The sequence below is a fragment of the Macrotis lagotis genome, chromosome 7 (genome assembly GCF_037893015.1).
Source record: "Macrotis lagotis isolate mMagLag1 chromosome 7, bilby.v1.9.chrom.fasta, whole genome shotgun sequence".
NCBI lineage: Eukaryota > Metazoa > Chordata > Mammalia > Peramelemorphia > Peramelidae > Macrotis > Macrotis lagotis.
In genome coordinates this window covers 27,333,045-27,355,667 of record NC_133664.1, presented here as the reverse complement: position 1 = coordinate 27,355,667, position 22,623 = coordinate 27,333,045, and the positions used below count along the sequence as shown (strand labels likewise).

General features: G+C 38.3%; 1 protein-coding gene across 2 annotated transcripts in view; it reads left to right on the top strand.

Annotated features, from left to right (window-relative positions):
- LRRC3B (leucine rich repeat containing 3B) overlaps positions 1 to 21,150 on the top strand; it is a 102,767-nt gene extending 81,617 nt beyond the window's left edge. For both annotated transcript variants that reach the window (XM_074195054.1, XM_074195053.1), the window contains exon 2: positions 19,180 to 21,150. In XM_074195054.1, the coding sequence (XP_074051155.1) occupies positions 19,344 to 20,123 (780 nt within the window). In that variant the 5' untranslated portion in view covers positions 19,180 to 19,343 and the 3' untranslated portion in view covers positions 20,124 to 21,150. The remainder of the gene's footprint in view (positions 1 to 19,179) is intronic.
- The last annotated feature ends 1,473 nt before the right edge of the window (positions 21,151 to 22,623 follow it).

The window sequence follows — 22,623 nt, the reverse complement described above, 5'->3', positions numbered from 1 at the left end:
AGAGGGATGAATGAGGAACACTGGGTGGGGGCGGGGGAGAAAAATTAAGCTTGATGTTAGAAAGAACTCCCTAATAATTGGAACTGTCCATGGTGGACAGGTGTGAGTTGGCTTGCGTGATCACTGAAATTCCCTTTTATTGTGAGATTCAGGGAGGATATTGCATTAGTAGAAGCAAAGAGACATGAAAATATTTAGGTAGGGATAGGATCACATAAGGGGAGATGGAAGGAACTCCAAATGGCATTTCTAGATCTGAAAAGAGCTGCTTTGTAGATATTTTCTTCTGTGTCTTTTGATCTATTCTCTAATTTCTCTGCTTTTCTCCCTCTTCTCTTCCCTTTTCTTTGTTTCCCCTTCTCCTCCCTCCTTCCTCCTTCTCCCCTCTCTGTCTATTTTTCCTGTTTCTCTCTCTGTTGCTCTGTCTCTTTCTATTTCTGTCTCTCTCTGTGTCTGTGTCTGTCTGTCTGTCTCTATCACACACACACAAACACACAGACACACAGACACACACTCACACATACAACACCACCACCACCACCAAGCACAGATGAAGTCAAGACCTAGAATTTCTCATCTTTAGAACATTAGACTGTAACCTCCTAGAAGACAGTTGGTTTTCTGTCTTGTCAGCCCACCATTAGGAAATCCCTTGCAAGTTAAAAAAGATGGAGCAGGCATGGTGTAATTTTATTCTGTCTTTTTCTTCTGAGGGTGATTCTCTCCTCACTGATGATCCCCATCCTCCTTTGGGACACCATTATCTCTATGTATTATTTCCTTAACTTTACCTTCATCTAGATAAAGTGAAGGCTCAAATGGAGAAGTTCAGTTCAGTTTTACGCAACTGTGTAAAATGTCATAATGATGTGTGAGGGAAAGTCTTTGTGTCTGGTCACAATTAAACAAGACTGGAAAGTTTCTTTTGGTTTGTTGTTGACAAAAACTGGGTCCCTCGGTGGTTGTTAATTTTTCCGGGTGGTTCCCGGGTGAAAACCATGTCTAACTTGGAGGCTAGTGGCTCCCTATAGCATTGGGCTGAACTATGACAAGATAGAAAGGATAGGCTCTGCATCTCCCTTTTTATTTTCCTTTTGATTTCTGTCTTTTATGGTTTAATAGAGATTTATCTGGTGCAGAAGGAAGCCAAATGTGACTTTGGGAGGCAGGGGGCTGAAGTGGGAGGGAAGGGGAGAAGCAAAGTAAGCCTATTTTTAGAACGAATCCCCTCCATCTGTCGGGAAGTGCTGACTCACAGGTATCCAGAGGAAAGTAAGCTGTTAATCTTCAGTAAGGAGCAATTCAGGTAGTGGTTCCCCATCCTCAGAAATTTAATTACTATTGAAAATTACCAGGTGAGTTCTTTGTTATTGCTTTATTACTGTTAAGAAGTGATTTAGATATACCTTTTAAAAAGTTTTTAAAGTGAAATTGGGAAAAAAAGTCCTCCCAATTGATAAGGGGGGAAATGCAAGGTTTGGAAACTGATCAATTAATCCTTCCTGGCTGAATAAGGAATAAGGAAAATGAATTTGGGAGGGCTACACCTCCTTCCCTCAATACCACCAGAAATGAATGAGGCATATGACAGTTCAGAGGAAAGCAAGGGGCTGAATTTGGAGACACAAAGACTTCTGGTCAAATCCCTATCCTGTTCCTTATACTTTGGACTTTTGACAAGTTACCTGTTTGGGTCTCAATTTTATCAATAGGCTTAAGGATCTTAAACGTCCCTTAATGTTATCATTTGTAATATTATTTCCTGTCATGTGAACCTCTCCAGGAGTTCCTAACTAAGGAATGGGAGAATATGAATAGACTGTGAAAGGAAATTCCTTTTTATGGATTGTTTGACTGGTCTTCACTGACTTGGGAGAGACTCTTTCCTTCCTCCCTCACCTGGCCAGCCCCACTTTAATACACACACACACACACACACACACACACACACACACACACAAACACACACACACAAACATATACACACATATACAAATCACAGACACACACACACAAACCACACACCACAACACAAAGTAGAGCTGAGCTGAAAGGAGTTTGACCAGTAATTGCAAGGAGGGTTGATCACATGAGTATATAGATGTGTATTTGAGCTTGTATGTGTATCTATGAGGGAAATATGAAGTTTTACCTGAAAAGGGGGAGTCTTGGAGTAGACATAATGGGTTTCTTCCAACAAGTAAAAGTCTATTGTGGGAAATTCAAGAAATTCAGTCAAGAAGCATTTGCAAAGTTCTTTCTCTATGCTCTGCCCTGCCCAGGGAAGAGACTAGAGATAAACAACTAACTATTCAGAATTTTTTTTTATTGAATTGCCTTCCTGTGTATCATGCAGCATGCTAAGTTCTAGAGATTTAAAAAAAACAGAAAAATGAAACAATTCCTGCCCTCAAGAGACCCAAGTTCTATTTAGCAGGAGACAACATCTACCTACAAGTGGAGACAAAATTAATAGATATAAGCTTGAGGTCAGTTTTTGCAGGAGAAACACTAGCAATTGAGGAAGACAAGGGTAGGCTTCATGTAGGAGATAACATTTTAAGGAAAACGGGGAGTTGAAAAACAAAGATGAGGAAGGAAGAGGAAAGAAGATATTCCAGGCACAAGGGGTAGCTAAAGCACAGATGAGAGATGAAATGTTGTACTTGAAGATCAGCAAGACTTCCAAATTGGCTACCCCAAATAGCCTATTAAATGGAGTGACATATGTATAGGAAAATCATAGCCTGGTTCTGATGAACTTTAAATGCCACAGAAGTTTGTATTTAATTTTAAAGGAAACAAAGAGCAATTGAAATATTTTGAACAGGACCGGACCATGGCTTGGGAATTTCCCTGGCAGCTTTGTGGAGGATAGTTGGGAAAGGAGAAAAACTGGAGCCTGGAACACCAACTGGAAGCTAATTGCAGTTTTGTAGGGGAGAAGTGATAGGTACAAGTTGTAAAGAAGTCTAAGCCTTGTCTGGCCTTGCACAAATAAGTTCTCTGGGCCTCTATTTTATCATTTGTACATTGAGGAAGACTGTAATGTCTCTTTCAGATATAAATTGCATTACTGTGAACCTCTTCAAGAGTTGGTGTCTAATTACCTAGCTGTGTGGCCTTGGGCAAGCCACTTAACCCCATTTGCCTTGCAAAAAAAAAGAGTTGGTGGCTTAGGAGGGAGATTTAGATTCAATGTCAGGAAATTTTTAAAAATATTTCCTTAAAATTATACACATTAAAGTGAATTTGACTACCTCAGGAGGTGGTGGATTCCTCCTTATAAGATATTTTCAGGTGGTCTAGATGACCATATGTTGGAGATGCTAGAGAGTAGACTCTTGCCAAGATGACTTTTGAGGTCATTTCTAACACTGAGTTTTGTGACTGAGTGTGAGTGTGTGTGTGTGTGTGTGTGTGTGTGTGTGTGTGTGTGTGTGTGTGGCTAAAGTGAAATTTAGATATCTAAAAATGTAATCCAGTGATTCTCCTCCTTTTAGGCTCAGATCATGGAGTCATTTCCACTTGAGAGGGCCCTCCTAGTTTCTAGAAGATCACTGGATTTTGGGAGATCTCTCAAGATCTGTAATCACTGACTCTCTGTGGGATATAAATTTGTTAGTTAATTTCAATCCAACTTCCTGGAGGCAGTACAAGTCTGAGATTTTATTTCTCTCCTTTGCTTCCTACATTACTCACAATAGGATTAAATTTTGGTGTATGCCAGGATAGTTCTTACAAGAGTGCCTGTCTGTCGGCTCACTGGATCATTGACTCTGATATTTTACACAGGCCTTCTTTGGAGTGGTTTTATGTCCAAGAAAGGCATTGAAAAATACCATGTTCAGCATTACTCTCGATCCATAAAACAAAAACCAAATGTTGACCTTTGGGTCTGCTCACACATCTTTCTGTCTGAAAACTTACTTGGTTTCTGCATGTCTGAGCTGCTGAGAAGTCACCACTGAGATCTCTGAAATAATATGTCAAATCATCGTTAGAACAGAGGTGCCCAACCTTTTTGACTACAAGGACTAAGCCTTTTAAATATTGAGAAATTTCATGGCCTTCCTCTTTCCCTCTCACCAAGTAATATTTCTATTACCTATCATTCCATCTTCTTTCCTTGGACCTTTGGATTGCTTTTCCCTCATACTTGGAATGCTGTCTAATTATCTCTTGTAATCCATTCCTCCAAAGGCTCAGTTTAACTTGAAGCATTTCCTGACATCTATTCCCAGTTATATTTCTCTCTCTCTCTCTCTCTCTCTCTCTCTCTCTCTCTCTCTCTCTCAAATTATTTTGTATTTCCTTACTTGTCTATAAAATTTTTAGTGCACTTTTAAACTTTAAGGTTCAAAACTTTTGGGACATCTGCTTTGAGACAAAGACAATTTAAGTTTTGTATCCCTAGCTGCGAACATACTGTCTTGTATAGACTAAATATTTAATTAGCACTTGTTGAATTAAATTAAATTATATTTTACTGGTATCTTTTAACTAAGGACACAAAATATAATGATTTAACAAAGCAGTAATTCAATAACATAGGCAAAATCAATTGAAAAATGGAGTGGGTAAGGTCTGAACCATAAAAGTTTTGAACTTTAAGAAACTTGGGTTACCTTGGGAAAGTCAATACTTCATCTGTCAAATGAGAGATTTTTGATTTGATGGTCTCAAAGGTCTCTTGTCCTAAAAAGTGTAATCCATATCCAACCCCCTCATTTTATAGATCACAAGGTCCTGGATTTAGAGCTGGAAATTGACTGCCTTCTGGTCTAATGCCTTCATTTGAACAGATGAATTAGCAGCGACTCAGGGAAATTGGAATGTGTTAAAGTTCACTAAGCTAATGAATGGCAGGAATTAGTACTTGAACCCGGGAATCTGGCTCCTGATACTTTTTCCCGAAACTTCTGCTGCCTCTCGGAGATAATGGGACTCTCAGAATAAGGGCATACTAACTTCTAAGTTTGAGGGAAAATGTCTTAGAGCATTGCCCTCCTGTTGGTTCATTGAATCCACATCTTCAACTGGGCTTACTTTTCAATGATTCTATATTGGGGGAAGAAACTAAATATGTATTCCTTACTGATTCCTGAGAAAATGATTTGTGTCAATCATTGACTCTCATTTCAAGTCACAGGACTGTAGACTTCAGAAGCAGTGAAGGGGAAATGGTACAGCAGGATCAGTTTTGCAATGGAATAGGCTCATGTGCCATCTTTGGCATCACTACCTCTTTTAAATACTTCATCTGATCATATCTGTTATGTAGGGATGCCATATCTGCTTCACATCTTGAACTTATTTGGGGTCATTTTGGGGAGATCTGACCTACAGAGCCTTCAGGCTCTCTGCTTCCTATCTCTATAATATTAAGAAACACAGATCAAAAATTCTTAACTTAAAGATCATAATTTTCCTGAATGTTTTTAATAACTATGTTTCAACATAATTGCTTCTTATGTAATCCTATGTAATTTATTTTTAAGCTATTAAAAACATTATTCTCAGAAGGGGTTTGCAGGATTTCATGTCAGTTTTGGCACGTGATCTCTTGATTCAGAAGGAAAGTAATTTATTTTCTTTCTGAAACATATATATTAAAATAAAAAGAATAGTGTTTATGAGAGAGGAGAGAAAGCAGATATCTGGGTTCTAGTAACACGAACAGTTCCTGCATCTGTCACAAAAGCTTGCATTTATAGAACATTTTCCTACTTCCATAAATCTTCATATATATTAGCCTGCTTGAAACTCAGAGGAAAGTTGTGAAGTAGACATGGCAGATATGATCCCTGGTGTATAGTTGATGAAACTCTGGCTCAGAAAGGGCACATGTCCAGAGTCACAGAGAAAGTTAGCGGCAGAGCTGGGGTTAAAACAGAGACAGTGACTGAAAGGACTTTGAATTTGGAGAGACTTGGGTTCACAACTGCATTCTCTAGTTGTGTGAGACATGAGCCTACAGGGAAATCACTTGATGTCTCGGTGACTGTTTACTTACCAAAGCTAAATCAAAAGACTGGACCTGTGTTCAGTTCCTGAATGGGGAAACCCTTACTATGAATTCTGGATCAGCACCTTCTCTTCAGTTTGCCATCTTACTGAGCTTCCTAGAGCAGTGCTTTTCAAAGTGAGGTCCAGAGACTCCTTGGAGATTATAAAACCCTTTCAAAATATCTATATGGTTAAAATTATTTTCAAAATAGTACTGATATTCTACTTTCTAATGCAGTATATTGATAGCTATAACTCACCTAAACAAAAGCCCTTTGGAGAGGCATCATGAGAGATTTTTTGAGATTGTAAAGGGTTCAAAGATTCCCTAAGATTCTGTGCAGTTTAGTGTCTAGAATTACAGAGCCAGGATGTCCTGAAGGTAAAACTTGAATCCAGATCTTCCTAGGTTTGAGGATGACTCCCTATATGTTACTCCACATTGTCTCTCAATCCTCTCATTTATTAAGATGATGAAGATAATGATGGACTGTAGTTTCAATCTCATGGGCTTGCTGTAAATATCAAATAACTTGCTGTATAAAAAATTCTTTGCAAACCCTAAATCATTCCATGTGCAACTGGTATATCACTGCGAATTGTCCTAACCTTTGCATTGCTTCCTTTTCTTATTCTTGGTTTTTGCATCTTACAAGTGAAAGGGTTGAGTTAGTTTATTTCCAGATAGTGCTAATATTGTAGCATTCTTTGAGCAGCTCCTTCACTAATTATCCCTAAGAAAGAGCAATTCTGAGCTTCGAAAAACATATTCAAGGCATTTTCTGAAAACAATTTCTCTCAGAAGTCTATTTATTATAAGCTTGACTATTTCAGGAGTTGCCAAGGGAAGCCTTTGCAAAGACCAATGGGAAGGTAGTAATTTTGTGAAAGGGCAAAGCAGGATCATTTTTCAAAATTGCTAATTGTCTCTCCTTATATACTACAGAACACCTTAATCCATCATGGACTGGTTATTCCAGAAGTAGTTTGTGATATCATTTCTCTGAATGGTATATTTGGAGGTTGAGGAAACATTAGAATGTAAACTTCTGGGAAGCAAAACCCTTTTTTGTATTTCTTTGTATTCCCAAGAATGTAGCTCATTGTTTTGGCTTAATAAATGCTTATTAATTAATCTTTGAGTGATTGAAAAAACTCATGTGTTGGAAATTAGAAAAGCTAGATTTAATTTAGCTATCATATATAAGCTATGGAATGTTGGTCTAGTCGCTAACCTCTTGGCCTCTATTTCTATGAATTAGACATTTGGATTCTGTGTTTTAAAACCCCTCCCATTTGTAGACTCTAAGACCACACTTGTCTTTGAAAACACAATAGGACCATAGATTTAGAATTGGAAAAGGTCCCAGAAATCATAGTCTAAATCCTTCATTTTACTAGTGAGGAAACTGAGTTCCAAAAACCATAATCATGTTGTTGTTGCTCAGGTGACAAATGGAAGGATCAAGATTTGATTCCAAATCTTAGGTTCTTTTAACTGTTCTTTCTTTGCACCATTCATGTGTTAAGATTTGAAAAGGCTACAAGCACCTGCTGGGAAATAATAATAGGGTTGCAAAAGAAAACAGAGCAACAGGAGGTGGATGGGTCCCTAGGACGTCTCCCAATTAATGTGTAACCTGCTAAATAGTAAATATAAACATTAGCACAGAACTGTGTTTATCATTCGTGGGAGAGTGAAGGGCCAAGAGGAACAGTGACAGTGTGCTAAAGAACCCTTTTTTGGTCTGCTTTTCTAGGGAGAAAGAGTAGGAGGAATTTATAAATTTATAAATTTATAAAATTTGAGGACATTTGGGAAGAAGAAATTTTATTTACTGTAGAAAATTTAGGTAGAAAATTCCTACCCCATTCTATCTTTCTAAGTCATGGAATTGGCTTAATTTCTTTCACAAAATATACTTCAAAACAGGGAAAACACTTACGTTTTTTGTTTTTGAGGATTTTTTTGCAGCCCAAAGAAAATTCCCTTCCCCCCAATGAAGATCTATAACTTTTTTCCAATTGATCTGTCTGAGAAAGCTTCCTGAGACACTGAGTGAAATGTGATAAAATCTGAAAAATGCTTAGAAAATATTTGGAACATAATAAGTTCTTTACAAAATGCTTGTTTCCCTTCTTTGGAGGTGAACTGACTTGTCTATGGTGACCTTGAACCTAGACCCTCCTGACTCTGAAGCCACGTTAATTACCATGATGCTCTACAGTTTTTTGATCTATCTCATATAAAGTGCTAAAAGTCTGCTTTAAAATAGTCCAATAATGTTATGGAAATTAAATCTAACTCCCATCCACCTCACAGAAAAGCTGTGGAGGACAGTGACAGATGTCTGCCCAGTACTGCTCAGAAAGGCACTTGATTATTGTTCTCATTATCACCAGCATTATTTTTATTGGAGCAAATATTATAGTTCTTTCAACAATGCATTGCAATTACTTTATCTTTCCCATTCCCACTCCTTATTCACAATCCACGTTGGAAAAGAAAAGATTAGTAGCCTTCATAATTCAGTTGACTTTGGATAGTTCACATATACAAGAGTGGAAAATATAGCCTTGTTATCCCCTTCTAGCTTCAGACTATCAAATATCTGATCCCAAATCCTTCACTCTGCAGATTGGGAAACTGAGGCCTAAAGAAAGGAAGTGGGTTCCCCAAGGTCACATAATGGCAATTAAGTAACAGAACTGGGAAATGAATGTATGTCTTCTGCCTCCAAACTGAGCACTTTCTACTATTCCGTATGATTTCTGTGTATGTCTAGATTAAGCCTCCCATAGGCCCTCATGAGATTGATTGCATGTAGAACCTTTGGAAAATGTACTTTACTAGTGTAACTCATTTCCCAATGAAAAAAATATCACACTGGAACCTTGCTGTTAATATCTTTGAGTTTAGTAGGGAAGATTCATGTTAGCACGGCTCTCTTTGCCTCTTTGCATCAATATTTTATCCTTGAAACATTCATGTATAAATATATTGTACATTTATATTGTAATTATTTATATGGCATATACACACATACACACACACACACACACACACACACACAACCACATTGGGATGCATAAAACTATTCCAGTTCCATATTATTAACCAAAAGAAGTGGGGGGGATTCAAATTTTTTTTATGGGTTCTATAGTTTTCATTGGTCCAGAGTACTGGTTTACTGTGCATGATGGAGAATGAAGCTTTGTCCATGGGACTTGGAGGAATTATTTCATCTTTATGGGTTTTGGTTTCTTCATCTATCAACTGGAGCAAGGTTTGAGGATATGAACTTCAATGTCCCTCTGGGTTCCCAATTATGGATTCTGTGATTTCCTACCTTGAGAAGAGAATAGCTTCTTTTTTAGAATCATCATTTTAGAACTGAACAGGATGAGTGGTCATTCAATCCACTCCCTCCTCATATTAAAGAGGAGAAAATTAGGGCTAAGAGCAATTAAGTGAAATGTTCAAAGTAACACCGGAGTAAATAGCAAAGCCAGGATTCAATCCACAGATTCTAATGCCAAAGAAAAATTCTTTACTCTGGGCCATACTTACTATGTTTCCTTTCTTCTTTTCTGTTTTTGTTTATATCTGTTGATTTAAAAAATAAACTTGTATTGCTATTGCTTGTTTTCATTCTTTTTATATTTTATTGTATTTCTCACATGACAGCAAATATTTATTAAACACCTACTGTGTGCTGTATGTATATTGAGGTCAGCTATCTCTTTCCCATGGTCATTCTGGTTCTTCCTTCTATCATCATCATCATCATCATCATCATCATCATAGGCATGATTATTGTCTTGAATGGCCTACAATCTCTTGGCTATCTTGAGAATAGAAGGGAATGCATTATGAGGAATTATGGGTGAATTAGAATTGTTTAACGAACAATAACTACTTTTACCATATTAGTGGTTTCCTTGACTTTGTGACTTCCTGACTTTGATCACTTGTCCGACTTTTTCAGTTATGTCTGATTCTTTTTGATCCCATTTGTAGTTTTCTTGTTAATAAATCCGGAGTGGTTTGTCACTTCCTTCTCTAGCTTATTTTACAGATGAGGAAACTGAGGCAAACAGGTTTAATTGATTTGCTCAGGTCACACAGCTAGGAATTGTATGAGGCTGGATTGAATTCAGGAAGATGAATCTTCCTGTCTCCAGGCCTAACAATCTACTCTGTCACCTTAGGAAACAAACCAGATTAAAGTTCCAAATGTCCCAGAGTGGGTGGTCCTTGGAAATGAAAGGGAGCTCACCAGACCACCCTGTCCAACTCCTTCCTTCTGCAGTTCATGAACTGAGGCTCAGAAATAGTAAGGTACTTTTAAAGTCAGATGTGGGATAGCTACTTTCATCCATTAACTCCATTGCCATTGTGTCCCATCACCTAGAAATGGTGTTAGTCAATTCTGTCTGTCTCCTCCTCAATGTGTATATAAGTGTAAAAATTCAGAACACTTCCAAATTGTCTTGTAAAGCCAGTAGAATGTCAGTCAGTGTATTACCCAGATAAAGTCATTTTTAGCAGTCTAGACATCCCTCCCCTCTAAAGAAAGGAAGGGTGATGTTGAATTGAATCAACCTTCCGAAGTACACATAGACACTTCAGTCTGAACTGAGACATGAGGTATGTGAGGCTTGTAGACCCACCAGCTGCTCCGCCAAATAGTGCCATCTGGAAACAGAGAGTATGGGATACTTCTCTTCTCCGAGAGAAGTAATATGGAATGGAAAAGACAGTGCATTCTTTTAAATACAATCAAAAGTCTATTTGCTGTCTTCTCTGATGGAATTTTAGCTTCATGGGGCCAGGGACTGTTTGCTCCTTAAATTCCCAGAACTTAGTGCAGTTCCTACCATTGTAGCAGTTTAATGAATGCTTGTTGTTTGAGTCTATGATGTGGAAGCAGAGGAGCTGGATTCAAATTCTGATGCTTTTTGCTTTTTTTTTTCTCTGTGACTTTGAATGACTGGTTTAATTTCTCCGGACCTCATCTTCCTCATCTGCAAAATAGGGGTAGCTCTGGGGTACCATCCAGTTTTAACTTTGCAGATGCATCCTTTGTTTCCTATTTAGTTGTTCTTCCTGCCTCATGCTCATTCACGCTATGATTTTCTGTCTCTCTGTCTCTGTCTCTCAGTCACTCATTTTCTCTCTGTCTCTGTCTCTATCTCCATTTCTCTGTCTCTGTCAGATTCTCTGTATCTGTCTCTCCGTTCTTCTCTATTTTTGTCTCTCTCTCTCACTAAGACACTGAGTAGCATTTCCAAACTCACTGCAAAGCTGATTTTGAAAGAACAAGTGGGAGGGAGGGAAGCTCTCTATGCAGATGAATAGAGTGGTTGATGGATGGCTCCATACACTTCCAGGTCCTTCTTCAGCACTCTATGGTATTTGGTAAAGAGATTCTGGTTCCACCAAAGTACTGCTACTTGGCTTTGCTTTAGCTAATGTCATTTTTTTGATGATTAACAACTCAGTTCATTATGTTTTCATCTCACATTAATCTCTACTTTTTAGAGTTTGGTAACATTTCTAGTCATTTCACCTCCATATTTATCCATCTTGTAACTTTAGAACAGAAAATTAAAAAAAAAACTGTTCACTGCTCATTCCTAAATGGGGATGGAAGTGCAGTGGATAAGTAAAAAAACAAAAACTGAGAAACCCTAACCAAACTTAGGACTTGGAAATTCTGGGTTCAGCTTATTCCTGTGTGACTTTGAGCATTTTCCTCCCTGGATTTCAGTTACTTAGCTAATAGTATTTATATAATGATTAAAAGTGATTTATAAAGCATCTTACAAATATTTATCTTATTTTATCCTCACAAGACCCCTGAGAGATGATTGTTATTATTCCCATTTTACAAATGAAGAAATTGAGGCAGGTTAGAATTAAGTGACTTGCTCAGGACCATATATATATATAACATGTGTCTAAGACTCTAGATCTAGTGTTCTATCCATTACACAACCTAGTTATATCATTAGGAGAATGAGGGGAATTCAAAAGTTCCATTCATCTCTAAAAATCTTATAATCCTTTAGCTCAGTAAAAATATGACTGGTTTCAAAGACAGGAAGAATTGGATTCAAATCTCAACTCTCCAACTTATATGTAATTTTGGGCAGTTTTTTTTAAATCTGACTACACCTTCTCAGCCTCAGTTTCCTCATCTGTAAAATGAGGGAGATGGAATTCTTAGGTTTGTTTTTTTTATTTTTGCAAGGCAAATGGGTTTAAGTGGCTTGCCCAAGGCTACACAGCTAGGTAATTATTAAGTGTCTGAGACCAGATTTGAACCCAGGTACTCCTGACTCCAGGGCCGGTGCTTTATCCACTGCACCACCTAGCCGCCCCCTTTTTTTTTAGGTTTATTTTTTTTTTATTTAAGGGAGATGGAATTCTTAATCTATCAGGTCCCTTCCAATCCTGGTGCATCCAAATTATAATTCTTTTAGACACCCCCCGCCAAAAGGTATCCTTCTAATGAAAACAGGCATGTTCATTGTGTCATGGTCATCGGGCAAGCAGAATTCCTCTGAAGCTGACCCTGTAGAAGATGACAGTTGTCAGAAGACTCTTAGCTAAGAGTTAAGTAATTTTTATCTAGGGTCAAAGGAGTTTTCTTATTGCCCTGGGTCAGCAATAAATGATAACAGGTAGGGATCTATCATAGGACACTGAATTTAGAATAGATAAGAACTCCATGTGATTTTGCATTACAGGGAATTGAAAATGTTGCATCCGTTATATTGGCTGATTTTTTCCTTGTGACAAAGGAAGGTTTGCAGAGATGAAGAGGGGGAAGAGAATAAATCTGGAGATGTCGAGTCGTTTTAGAAATAGACTACTAAAAATAAATAAAATAGAAGGGGAAATTTGTTTTATGTTGTTGTTGACAGTGGTGCAGTCTTTTGGCAAGCTTGAAAAATCATCTCTGTTGCAGGTCAAATGGTCAGTTCCTCTAGTATCCGGGTAAAGATGTTATTATTACCTTTATCGATCCTGACGATTTTCTCCAGCAGTTTCCTGAATAGAGGTGACTCGGCATTCTGGGAGTACTTTGGGAGAGCCACCTCTGGCTGATCTGACCAATGAATGAAAACTTTCATATTGTTTTTATTGAAAGTTTCCATAGAACTTTATATTCATTATCTCCTATGAGCTTCATGACAGCCCTGGGAGGTAACGGAGATAAGATTTGATCTCCCGGAAGGGAGAGGAACGTAGATTTCGAATAGGATGTCTGTCTGCTCCATTCACTTGATTTTACAGACCTGGCTTAGGTCCAGAGAAGAGGATTTGACTCCAAATCATGCTATTCCCTTGTATCCTACAGGTTTTTGCCACACAGAGAGCTTTACCTACTTGGCTGTGGTCACACAGCCGGCACGTGTCAGTTGGGATTTAACCTCAGGTCATCCTGACTCCGAGCATTTTTTGCCAATAGACTAGATCTCACTTGTCAATTTTTTTACAGTAAAGATTCTCTCTTAAGTCTTAATATGGCCTTTTCTATTCCCCCTTTAATTGCATCAGTGCCACCAGAGGCAGCAACTCCCCCAAAGAGAATCAGAGTGGGAGAGTAGGCAGGGAGTCTCAACTCTGCTTCAGCAGGGTGAGGTGCCAGAGTCATCCTCAAATCTTCAACTTGAGAATGCCAACCTCATTGTTTTCTAGGAGTGGGGACTATTTAAAATGCTTCATTCGTATCAAACCTTCCTATTTGTGACTCAAAGCATCAGTCAGCTGTGAAGGAGGAGAGCCTTTAGCACAGTTCTGTGTCCTGTGGGGTAACTGACCCATAATAAAATAAAATTCTAGTGTGTGTTGGATTTTAAAGACCATGCAGGCCTAGTCGGGTTACTGAATCCTGCCTGACAGAGTCCTTCCTGGGGACAAGGTTCCCTCGAGGGAACCATAGGTCAAGAGCAACCAATGACTGGGCTAAAGTGGACTCAGACCAAGTAAGCCAGTTTAGGGCAGAAGAACATAGACCTAGAGAAGCCCCCTGTGCCTCCCTCCCCCATGGATACAAGCTTTCCAGAGGATGTGACTCGGGTTAGAGATCTCATGTTGGTAGTAAATGAACTGGCTTCCTTGCTATGAACCATGACAAGGTCATTAGCACTCCTTTCCCATCCCATCCCCATTCCATCCCCACCCTCATCCCTACCCCTGACTAGATAAGAGAAAACGAATTCTCAGGAGAAGAGATTGTTTTCTGTTTTTCAAATTCAGCATTTTCAGATTTGCTTTGCTTTAAAAACCAGGTAGAGATTCTGAAATATTTCAAAGATTCCTGGACCCCTTTTGTTAGTCAATCTGGGGAAGCCCATAGAGCATATCTCAACAACATGTTTTTCAGTAATTGAAGAAAATGCTAAGCATCAGCTAGAAGTGAGTGATGATAAAGAATTTTTTATTCAAGTTAACAATCTCCTTGAAAACTATTCACAGGAGAGAAAGAGTAAATGAAGAGGAGAAGAAAGGAGAAAGGAAGATAATACAGAAGAGAAAAGAGAAAAGGGAAGGGGAGAAGGGAAGAGGGGACAAGAGAAAAGAAGAGGAGAGGACAAGAGAAAATTCATAATAGATGAATAGAAAAATAAGTATTAAAAAGTCATCCTAGATGGGCTTCTATCTAATAGTCTGTCTATACCAATTTTGCTACATCTCTGTTTATCTCTTTCCTCCTTCCTCTATTATACTTTTCTCCCCTCAAGAACCCAGGAGTTGGAGTCAGATGTCTTTGACTCAAACAGTATCTTCTGCACTTATTAGTTCTTTGACCTAGGGCATACCCTTGAATCCAAGTCTTCAGCCCATAATCTATGAAATGAAGGTGGTGCCAGTCCTGGTTGCTCTCCGTGCCTCAAGGGGAGTCTCTAATTTGATCCCCTAGCTTCCCCCTTTGGAAACCTAGTGATGGCTTTCCCTTGATTTCATTTCTGATAAACCTTTCTCAATCTCAAAAGATAAGCTTCATTTCTTATAAAATTTTCTCTCTTTGTTTTTTAGGTTTTTGCAAGGCAAATGGGGTTAAGTGGCTTGCTCAAGGCCACACAGCTAGGTCATTATTAAGTGTCTGAGACCGGATTTGAACCCAGGTCCTCCTGACTCCAGGGCCGATGCTTTATCCACTGTGCCACCTAGCCGCCCCTAAAACTTTCTCAATCTAAAAAGATAATCTGGGTTAGGGGTAATTTACACAGGCAAGATTTGATCATAAAAACTTTGGAAATAGCAGGGCAGGATAGAAAGAAGCTTGTTTTTGAAATTAGAAAACATGGGTTCCTGATTGGGGCTTGCCATTTTAGTAGTTGTATGACCTGAGTTGAGTTCCCGGCCCTTTCCTGAGCCTCATTTTCTTAGTAAAATGGGAAAAATAACTTGTTTACTTCACAGGTGAACTATCTGCCACCACTGACATATATTGACTTTGATCCTGCAAAGTGCTCTGTTTACTTGATTCAACATCAACAGTTAGGATTTATGTTATACTTTAAAGTTTTCAGAGTAATAATTCATAACACACACACACATACATATATATATATATATATATATATATATATATATATATATATATATATATATATATATATATATATATATATATATATATACAGTATTATTTGTTCCTCATGATAATTCTTCAAAGTGGAGCATTAGCACCAAATTGACAGTCAAAAGAGAGCTCTAGTTTCAAATCTTGAATTGACCAATTATTAGCCCTACAACTCTAGGCAACCCACTTATATTCCCTTCCTTATTAGGAGGTGGATGATGTCAGTGGTTTCAGAAATTCCTTATGGCTTTGAATCTGTGATCACAAGTTAGACTATCTATGTTACATGTGGGTGAAACCTGGCGTTGCGCCCTTTTAAATATCCCTGTTATCTAAAGACTGATTCGTTACTTTGGGGGGAGCATGGGTAGCTCTTAAGTCATTTTGGTCAAATACAGTCTTCCCCTTCTACCAGAAGGATTCAGATTCAGATCGTCATTGCATCCTGTTGACTCTAGCCTTAACTAGGAAACTTGAAAAGGCTAAAGAAGTCATACTTTGTAAAATGCTTAAATCATGGAAAACTGACTTATCTTCAAAAACTTCAGAGATGGGGCAGCTAGGTGGTGCAGTGGATAGAGCACTGGCCCTGGAGTCAGGAGGACCTGAGTTGAAATCTGACCTCAGAGACGTAATAATGTAATTACCTAGTGGTGGGAACTTGGGCAAGTCATTTAATGCCATTGGCTTAATAATTAAAATTTTTAAAAAATCAGAGACAGTGGATAGTTGACCAAGAACCAACCCAGGGCCAAGACCCTAAGGTATCTGCCAACCTCTGACATATATTGCCTTTGATCCTAGAAGAGTTGCTTAAGCTCTCAGTGCCAAGTAGGTCCAGATGTTGATTGATGACGGGAACTTCCTTACTGTGATTTCCCTTCTAGATCAAAATCAAAGGTCTGATCCCCCAAAAGGTAGGGACAAGGGAATCAATAAAGAAGGATAGCATGGTATAGTAAGTGTTTGGAGTCTTGAAAACTTGAGCTCAAATGTGACCTCCTATAGGAGATTTACCTAGCTTTGTGATCTTAGGCAAGTCATATTCCTTATCTGTAAAATGATTGGACTCAAAGACCTTCTGTTTCTAAATCCACCATACCATGATTCATTTTTTAGTATTTGATTTCCCCAGTTGCATGTAAAAACAATTTTAACATTCATTTTTAACACAGTTTTGATCCATTCTTCACTCGAAGGATTCCCAGTTGTTTAGAAATTCCCACACTCTACCATTGTTCATTTTATGTTTCCAAACCTCACTCCTTCCACTTTAAAAATGACATACTTTATCTGTTAAAATTTCATAATGATTTAAACACTTTTTTGAGACATCATGATATCATTGTGAATGATTTGACCATTCCCTGGAGAACTCTTGCTGCTGAGCATTGTTGGTGGGAGTCAGTCTCCCATGAACACATAGAGCACATGAACACTACCCTCATTACTCACATAAACACTACCAGAAGTCAGGGTTCTGCAAACTTCCTCACATTCTGTGGATGTTTAGAAGGATTCCTCTTCCTAGTGGGCCTCCCTGTCTGTCATTTCTACATAAATATACTTTACCCAGCTTGAGCTGCCGTCTGGATACAAAGGTAGAAATGTATGGTGCTGCCACAAATAGAAATTCATTACTTTATTTAAATAGGAAGACACAAATTTCTCTTGTTTTTGAAACTTGATAGGCTGATGGTGCTTAGTATTCGTGTTACATAATTCCTAGTGCTGAGAAAATTATAAAGGTTTGTGGATCTCTAACATCTGAACATTTGGTTAGGAAGAAAGACATACACGGTTTAAAAGGGATATGGGATTCTTTGGGAATAGAGAATTCTCTTTAAGCCCTTGTACAAAGTTAGTGACCCAAGGGAAAGACTTCTTCAGCATATGCTGTTATCCAATAACCTAACATTCACTGCCCTTGTTCATTCTTTAATTCATTTAGTGATTCATATATTTAAAAAACTCTTTCTAGGGGGAAGCTAGGTGGTACAGTAGATAGAGCACTGGTCTGGAGTCAGGAGGACCTGAGTTCAAATCCAACCTTAGATACTTAATGACTAAGTGTGTTACCTTGGGAATGTCACTTACCCCATTGCCTTAAATAAATTAAAAAAAAAAAACCTGAGTTCAAATCCAACCTTAGACACTTAATGACTAACTGTGTGATCTTGGGAATGTCACTTACCCCATTGCCTTAAATTTAAAAAATAAAAAACCCTCTTTCCTCAGTTAAAATTTCCATATCTATTCTTAAACAGTTACAAAGTATTCCTTTCTGTGATCATAAACCACAAAATATTAGTGTGATTTCTCAGTATTATCAAAATACAAGGTTAAAGGGTATTGACATATACATTGGTTGTTTTGAGAAGGAGAGATGGCAGGGGAATGTCATTGGATTTTATTATTCTTGTACTTTGGTGATACACGGGATATGAAGGGGAAGGTAGAGAGCCACAGCAGCCTACTGTAATGGAGTCTAATCAAAACTATATAATTTAGAAATGTTGTCCTTTATTGATGACTCTGTTAGGGACCAGATATTCATATGGGAAACTCCCATTATATCGATAACTCCCATTGGCATTGATGAAAATCAGCTATTTCATGGTCTTTCCAGTCCATATAGAATACCAGATTCCTTGGAGCATTTTAAAATTGTAATCTGGCTTCTGGAATTCTCCAATGGAAAGAATACTGACCTTTGAATCAAAGGACTTAGGTCATTATTACTCCTCCTCCTTCTCCTCCTGCTTCTACTATAATCATCCCCATCACTATCATCATCATCATTATCATTTATTTTTATTAATGAACTTCACTATTACTAAAGATCATGATAATAATAATAATAATAATAATATTGGCCAATGTTGCATACCATTTTAAGACTTGAAAACACTTCATCTTTATTATATCATTTCATCTTCACAATATCTATAGGCAGAAGCTATTGTTACTCTCATTTAACCAATGAGAGTTATAAAAAGGACTTAGTCACACAGTTAGTAAATGTCTCAGGTGGAATTCAAATTCAAGTCTTGCTCTCTGACTGTTAAAGTCATCATTCTAGAGCTGTATCTCTGATCTACCCATGAGCAACTTGAACTTTCAGCCTCAGGTTCCTCATCTGCAAAATGAGGGAGTGAGGTACTCAATCCACAAGCTTTGAAATAGGCACTGTGCTAAGTGCTGGGTCAGTTCATAAGCACTTATTAAGCAACTATTATTTGCTAAACACTACATAAAATCCTTGGGGATGGCAGAGGTTATCATGTCTAAAAGACACAAGGCAAAACATGAATGATGTCTGAAGGTGTTTAAAATCCAGCCAGCAGTATCAAGTACCTATAAGTTCAGGGACCAACAGATTTAAGGTGATTTGGGGGGAGGTCCTAGAAACTGGGGAAGAGGGAGGGTCAGGAAAGACCTTAACATTGGAGCCATGCCGTGAAGGAAGCTCATGACCTCTGAAGTCATCTCTAGGTTTATATTTATGATGCTCCATGATCCTCCCTTCCAAAATGAACTAATTGCTTTTGATTTTTTTTTTCTTCAGATATCTCTGTAAGGAGGAGGAGAGCAAGGAAGACGCACACACGTTGGCAGCCTATTGATCCATTAGCTAAAGCAAGGAGGCATTCTTTTGACTCCGGCTGGACCCTTTGCTACCTTTGTCGGGGTAAATGAGGAATGGGCTTGTGATTATGCTGACGTCCCAGCATGCATCTGGTAGACCTGTGGTTAACTCGTTCCCTCTCCATGTGTCTCCTCCTACAAAGTTTTGTCCTCATGATACTGTGCTTTCATTCAGCCAGTATGTGTCCCAAAGGCTGTCTTTGTTCTTCCTCTGGAGGTTTAAATGTCACCTGTAGCAATGCGAACCTCAAGGAGATCCCCAGAGATCTTCCTCCTGAAACAGTACTCCTTTACTTAGACTCTAATCAGATAACGTCCATCCCTAATGAGATTTTTAAGGACTTGCATCAGCTCCGAGTTCTCAATTTGTCCAAAAATGGTATCGAGTTTATAGATGAACATGCCTTCAAGGGGGTGGCCGAGACCCTGCAAACACTGGACTTATCTGACAACCGCATTCAGAGTGTTCACAAAAATGCTTTCAACAACCTGAAGGCCAGGGCCAGGATCGCCAACAATCCCTGGCATTGTGACTGTACTTTACAGCAGGTTTTGAAGAGCATGGCATCCAACCATGAGACAGCTAACAATGTCATCTGTAAGACTTCCGTGCTGGACGAACACGCCGGGAGGCCTTTCCTTAATGCTGCCAATGATGCTGACCTCTGTAACCTTCCCAAAAAGACTACTGACTATGCCATGCTGGTCACCATGTTTGGCTGGTTCACCATGGTGATATCCTATGTGGTATATTATGTTCGGCAGAATCAAGAGGATGCTAGGAGGCACCTAGAATATTTGAAATCCCTGCCAAGCAGGCAAAAGAAAGCAGATGAAGCCGATGACATTAGCACTGTGGTATAGTATTGGGAATGACTAACTTTGACACAGAAATTAGTTTTGGGTTGCATTAAACCAAATGGTTTACCGCCCACCTCCATTGTATACATTTAAGACTTTGCATTTCAGTTTAATTGAATTATGCCACTGTTGGGCTTAAAAAAAAATCTAACATTAAAATGATTTTAATTTTGGTGGCCTACACCATAATGTTTCCTCTGGTGGTATATTCCTAAGTAAGCTACTATGTAAACATTAGTTAGATTCATTTCACTATTTAATAATGAAATTTATTTTTTTAATTTAAAACCAAATAAAAACCTAACTTTGAACCATGTAAAACAGAGTAATTTATTGGACAGAGAATGATGCTATGGATTCACTTGCCTTTTCTATACTCAGAGTTGACTTTTATGGCCAAAAGCTCTATCATAATGAAAGATGCATTAATACAACTTTCTGTAAATCGGGGAGCTGTACCTTAAGCATCTGCTGAATAAAAATTCTCTCTCAGTCTTTTTAAAAAAAAGAAATAAATTTTTGTTGATAAGTTTTGTTTTTGCATTGCCTAAATATCCCTCATGTGTCCTACCCTCTATTTGCTCCCAGTGACTAAAATACTGACCCACCAAAGAACACCAGGTTCCTTGTCAGCTTCCAACCAAGATCTGAGAATTTTCAAGCATCTACTTTTCAAAACCACGTATATGGGAGAGGGGGCTTGGCACAGGAGTGAAAAAATCTGGATCTGGCGTGCCAGGACCTCAGTTCACATCCTTGTTCCGTTACATAGCTGCCTGAGTGACCTTGGAAAAATTAATTAGCATTTTTGACCTCAGTTTCCTCATCTGTAAAATGAGGGATTTGGAATACATGTCCCCTGCCAGCACTAGATGTCTGGTTCTATGACCTCTACTGTTCTTTTTGACCCTAAAAATCTGCATCTATACTTGATCCTATTTGGTATACTTCCCCCTTCCCCATCTCCTCATATTCTCAAAACAGAAAGTAACTTCTGGTTCCATAGAATCAATTTATCAGAAAACCCAAGGGTAGCAGTGATAGTGATGGGATGGCCTGGACCTCACAATCCTTTCAGCTTGTGTAGAGTGGGGGAAAGCTGGGGTGGGGGAAAGAGAGCATGGGGGGAACACAATCATTTTGAGTTGAGTCTGGACAAGCACCTGGGCTCCATAACAAAGCCAAGGGAGACCGTTAGGGAACCTCAGAGGTCATCCTGAGACCTTGGATGGGACTCTGGAATCATTCTAAATCCAATAGGAGGAAGCTAAGGCTATCCCTGGAGCACAACTATCAACTATCTTGGAAAACATTACTAAGAGGTTGGTGCCCCCTGGGGGCCAGCATTATTAGGCAGTTTTGTTAAAGTATATGTGAGCCATGAAAAGGAGCTGAGAAGTATTTAAAGTGATTTTCCATACATTCATATATAGAGTGGGGTGGGGAAGCAATCATTTTTGAATGAACCTAGACATATACATATATGTAAATATATGGAGATGTATGGGGATATATATATATATATATATATATATATATATATATATATATATATACAGATATGTTTAGGTTTATATATACCTGCACATATGAACTTATAATATGTGTATATATATATATATAATATAATATAATTACCATGTTAATGATGTATTTCCACATATATCAGTGTTATTCCTTATCATAACTGTTAAGTTTGAGGACTTATGATTTGTGCTGGTATGAGAACCTCGTTCATCTATTGCAATCCACCAATAATAACTCCTCTTAGGATATTAGGACTGGACCTGGAAGAGACTTCAAAATCTATTTTCTGATTTTTTACAAATGGGGAAGCTGAGTCCAAGAAGGGACCTGACTTGCCCAGGGTCACAGAGTAGTAAATGGCAAACCCTAGGTTTCTTCCTGTAAATCTGGCTCTTTCCCCCACTGTACCTAGTTCTGATTTAGAGAGTTACCATAGTAGTGCAGCTCACTTGTAACCATAAGCAGCAAGGTTGGAGGCTGAATTCAAGTATTCTGTCTTCATTGCAGTGTTCTCTCGCTCCCTCTTTCAAAGAAGATTTTTAAAAAAAGCTTTAGTTTAATTTTCTCTTTTGAGACTTGTTTCTTTCAAGAAGGAGCTTGAAGAATAGATATCTTTATGCTCACATTAATAGGGACTTATTTTCCTGACCACGGAAAAATTACATGAGCATTAGCTTGGTGGAAGTACTTAGAAAGGCCAAATCAAATTCCTGAATAATGTTGTAAATCCCATCCTATACTTGCTAGCATATGGAGGAAGTTACAATCTTTGACTATGAACTTTTTAATTCTCTGTATTTCTACCTCAATCTTATTACATTCAGGCTACATTAACTGTTTAACCTTGTACCAAATACTCTTTCTGAAATGCTTATGTAACATGGCTAGAAACTGGAAATAACAGCAGGTTCAAAATGCCCAATTTATTTTTACCTTGATAGGTGCTAATGTCAATATTTGGGGGGGGATCTAGTGT